Below are 4,596 nucleotides of genomic sequence, written 5' to 3'. Positions count from 1 at the left end.
AATGGTCTATCTTGTGACCCGTGTGCGTGTTCAAAAGTCTATCTCGAATCAAGCAAGGAACGAGCTCCCCAGGCCAGCAGAGACGGCGGTGGCAGAGGCCGGCGAGCGCTGGGAGGCCGAGACCCATCCTCGCTGCCGCGGGCCAGGAAGGGGACGTGGAGACCTCCCGACTCTCAGGCTCCACCCGGGGGCGCAGGCCTCCAGTCCCCGCCGAGCCGCGCTCAGCGCCGCGCCACGTGGGCCCGCCTCCCCGCGGCCGCAGCCTGGCTCCGCCCCGCCCACGCCCTACAGCCCGGCCGAGCGGCTGCCCCTCGCGCCCGCGCCCGCTGGGGGGCGCTGCCCTCCCACCCCGCGCGCCCAGAGCGGGCACCCCAGGGACCCCGCGGGTCTTCTCCCATCCTAGAGGCCCGCTCCACCTCCTACCTGAGGGCCGGAGAGGGGGGCGGGCGGGAAGGGCTGAGGGGCTGCACGGGATTGCGGCACCAGGCGGGAGGCGAGAGCGAGCGGCCGCGGCCGACAGTCCGGGCGCGAGCGCGCGCGCGTGCGGTCCCGCCCTCGCTCCCTCTGTCGACTCCCGGCCGGAGCCCAACCCAGCTGCCGCGCGCCGCCCGCCTCGCGGCGCCTAATAACAACGGCGACCCGGGTCAGGTGGCCGCGCGCGGACAGCGCCGCCATTGGCCCGGCGGGGAGCGCGGCGCCTCGGGATTGGCAGGGGGGCGGGGCGGGGGCGGAGCCGGGCCTGGAGGCGGGCCGGGAGGCGGCGGGGCGGGGCCAGGCCGCGGTCCGCTCCTTTGTGCCCGGCGCTCTCCGCCTGCTCCGGCTGCAGCGCGCGCTGCATCAATAATTCAGAGCGGCGGCGGCGGCGGCGGCGGGTGCGAACGGGCGGCTGCGGCGGCGGCGGTGGGGCCGAGCGGCAGCGGCTATGCAGCCAAGTGCGGCCGGGCAGCCGCGGCACCCCTGAGGCCCCGCGGGCTCGGGGCATCGCGGGAGGACTCCCGCTCCGGAGTGCCAGGGAGCGCAGCGGGGACCGGAGCGGCGTCGGCCGAGCGGCCCCCGGGGCTAAGGAGGGGGCTTCGGGGCGGGCCGGGCCGGGGGGGCGGCTGGCGCAGGCGGCCCCGGGGGCGGGGGGCGGGTGGGCGCCGGCGCCGCGATGCTGGGCGCCGTGGAGCTGCTGCTGCTGGGGGCGGCGTGGCTGGCGGGCCCGGCCCGCGGGCAGAACGAGACGGAGCCCATCGTCCTGGAGGGCAAGTGCCTGGTGGTGTGCGACTCCAACCCCACGTCCGACCCCACGGGCACGGCTCTGGGCATCTCCGTGCGCTCCGGCAGCGCCAAGGTGGCTTTCTCGGCCATCAGGAGCACCAACCACGAGCCGTCCGAGATGAGTAATCGCACCATGATCATCTACTTCGACCAGGTGAGTGCGCCTTCCCGCCCACCCCCTGCAGACGGGGGAGGGGGATGGAGGCCTGATGCCCGGTCCTCTCACCCGGCTCTGCGGAGGCGCGGGGGCCGGGGTCCGGGCCGCCCCTGCGCACTCCCCTCCGCTGCCGTCTCATTCTAGGTATTAGTAAACATCGGGAACAACTTTGATTCAGAACGCAGCACTTTCGTTGCCCCGCGCAAAGGGATCTACAGTTTTAACTTCCACGTGGTAAAAGTCTACAACAGACAGACCATCCAGGTCAGCTGCCGCCGCGGGGCCCGGCCCCGGCCCCAGTAGGGGGGTTCTAGCCGCGGGGGTGTGGCGGCCGTATGGGGCGGGAGACAGAAGTGCCAGCTGCATGTACCAGGGCTGCTGGGAGGGGACGGGTGGCGGGGCCTCACGGCTCTGTGCCTTGATCTGTGCCCTGCTTCCTCTGTCGCCGGCCCTTGGGACCCAACCCCCTCCCAGAGACATTTTCCTGCCTCCTCCTTCCGAGCCCCTCGGAGGAGGTTCCCCGCCTTCCGACGGGACTCCGGGGACTTCCCATAGCGTTTGTAATAGCACCACAGACAGCCCCCGCACCCGGAAGCCTGAGAAGCGGGCGGCTCACCGCGTATTCAGCACCACGACCCCTCGCTCCAGCTTAGAAGCCAAGCAGGCGATCTGTGCCCTTGCTTTCGGCATCACGGACAGGGTCACCGGCGTCCGAGTGGGGAACGACTCTGGGCTTTTGAACTAGGAGCTCCGAGCCCTGGCGAAGTGAGGGGTGGAGAGAGAAGGGAGGGGACGTTGTGCTCCTGCGTGTTCCTGCGGTGCCCTAGCCCGCCCTCGGCCGGCTTTCTAGGTCCCCGAAGGTGTCCACGCCTCTGCCGGGTGGAGACATAAGGCGGAATTCGCCGCTGGGTCGAGGGCGCCGGCCTCTGGCTGGCGATGCCACCGCAAGGGCAAAGCCAGGCGGTGGCCGGCGCGGGTGGGTTTGGGGTGGGAATGGAGTTCGGGCTTGGAGACCAAGCACAGAATGCAACTCGACGCGAGATTTCCAGTCAACCAGAAACCCTGCCCCCGCTTCTGCGCTGTGTCGAAGGCAGAGAGGGAGCCGGGACCCAGAGGAACTGGGTTTTTTGGTTTTATTTTGTTTTACCAAGGGCGCCGGGAGCAGAGTTGCCTGAGTTTTTCTTTGAGGCTGGGGGAGAGGGGAGAGAGACCGCCGGTCTCAGGGCATAAGCCACTTGCGGGCTCATTAAACTGGGAATTTCAGTCGGGATTCTCTTGGCGGGCTCAGCTTGAGAAAACAGAATGAGGGCGACTCTCCTTTTGAGGGCAGACCCTTCCTCTCACCCAGATGCTGTACGTCACCCCCACCGAACCCTCGGCAGATAAGCTGCAAAGCTGCTCTTTCTCCCCTCTCTCCATACTTCCTGGTCTTTATGGCTGTTAGCCCAGCGGCAGAGATTCGCAGCTGCATGGCTGCTTCGGTACCGCCTTGGCTGTATCTGAAGCGGGCCTTTCTCTTTCTCAGGTGAGCCTCATGTTAAATGGGTGGCCGGTGATTTCAGCCTTTGCTGGTGACCAGGACGTGACCCGGGAGGCCGCCAGCAACGGAGTCCTAATCCAGATGGAGAAGGGCGACCGAGCATACCTCAAATTGGAGCGGGGGAACTTGATGGGGGGCTGGAAGTACTCAACCTTCTCCGGATTCCTGGTGTTTCCCCTCTGACTGGCTCATCGCTAGAATGGAGGCAGGGAGAGGGTAAAGACAAGAGGGGAGTGAGAAACAGGCTGAAATTTACAGGGCGAGAAAGCTGCAGGACTTGAAACTTTCTACCTGTTCCGCAGCGGCATCCGGGTAAAGGTGCGGGCCTGCGGTGGGACGGAGTTTTCTGCTTCCTCAGTAGAAGTAAATTCTGCTTAGCTCTGCTCACTCTCATTTCCAAAAGTAAACTCACCTCCCCCACTCTAGTTGCAGTGATCATGAAAGAGCTGCCTTGTCGTTGTTTCTTACCCCCACGTTCATGTTCCCTACAATTTATTTAAAAGAAACTTTGTATTTCACTGTGTAACGTGAAATATTTCTCTCCCCATTTCTCCTCTGAATTCTTCCACCTGCCGAAATCTAATACGCCCCGACTTTTTTTTTTTAGTTTGGGGAAGGCTTAAGGTTTTTTTTGTTTTTGGATGGGTGAGGTAGTTTTAATTTGGCAAATGCTACTCTTCTTAAAAGATGCTTGAGAGTTAATTAGCTGAAGACACTTTGTGTCCTCGGCTGCTTGGTAGCAGAGAAAGGACTCGCCTTAGTGGTGACTGGTTTAAAAATTATATATATATATAAATATATCATTTGTATGCGAAAAACTCTTCCCAGTGGAAACTGACTGTATTTCTGTATTTCTATGTTCTGTTTGGAGTGACCGTGAAATTTAAGGCTGCTTGATGTTCTGATGCTTGTCAATGCCCTCCTGCTCTGTGCGGCATCACCAAACGCCAGGAGGTCCTTCCGGACGCTTTCTCGTCCTCTGTAACATACGTGTGAATAGCCAAGATTTAATTTTGCTTTAATCCAATAAAGTTGAAGTGAGACTTTTATTTTTCTGAGACAGCTTTCTGAGCTCTGCGTCCTCCCCAGCCGCAAGGTTGGGGCAGAGCGGAAGGGCGAGGTTCGGAGGTAACACACCCTCGAAAAGCCCGCATGAGGGCTTCCTCCCGGTGGGGCGAAGTCGACCTTGCGCTGCGAAGCCTGGGGCCCGCCTAGCAAGTGCCTGCGCTCTTTGCTTTGGCGCAAACATAAGAAATGTGGCCGAATTTCTGCTAGGCCAGGTGCTCCCGCCGCCTGGGAGCGAAGTTTGGGCTTTTGTCAGCCTGAATGCACCGAGAATGATCCCAATTCAAGGACCTAAACCAACCTGCCAGGAGCGGCTGCCTCGCCAGGCCTTCTGCCCCCGGATTTCCCCGATTGTTGTCCTCCCAGCAGGTCCCGAAGCAGCGTATGTTTTTGCACCGCTGTGTGTGAATTCAGAGTCCGTCCGCCGAACTACCCGGGTGTTCAGGATCTGTGTTTGCACTCTTTCCAAGACTTTGACCCAAGAGAAGCTCGTCCAGGAGTTTTGGTTGTACAGGGACATAATGTGAAAGCAAAATTAAAATAAACGCCATGGTTTTAAGTCTAGAAGGCTGAC

At 62.1% G+C, this 4,596-nt stretch overlaps 1 protein-coding gene across 1 annotated transcript; it reads left to right on the top strand.

The window, feature by feature from the left end:
• The first annotated feature begins 1,150 nt into the window (after positions 1–1,150).
• On the top strand, positions 1,151–4,233 carry CBLN1 (cerebellin 1 precursor). Its single transcript, XM_003416347.4, has 3 exons — positions 1,151–1,414; positions 1,562–1,681; positions 2,943–4,233. The coding sequence occupies exons 1-3, from the start codon at positions 1,151–1,153 to the stop codon at positions 3,138–3,140; spliced, it is 582 nt and encodes a 193-aa protein (XP_003416395.1). The 3' UTR covers positions 3,141–4,233.
• The last annotated feature ends 363 nt before the right edge of the window (positions 4,234–4,596 follow it).

This window comes from Loxodonta africana, chromosome 21 (assembly GCF_030014295.1).
Source record: "Loxodonta africana isolate mLoxAfr1 chromosome 21, mLoxAfr1.hap2, whole genome shotgun sequence".
Taxonomy (NCBI): Eukaryota; Metazoa; Chordata; class Mammalia; order Proboscidea; family Elephantidae; genus Loxodonta; species Loxodonta africana.
The sequence above is the reverse complement of the archived record's forward strand: the minus strand, read 5'-3'. Positions and strand labels throughout refer to the sequence as shown.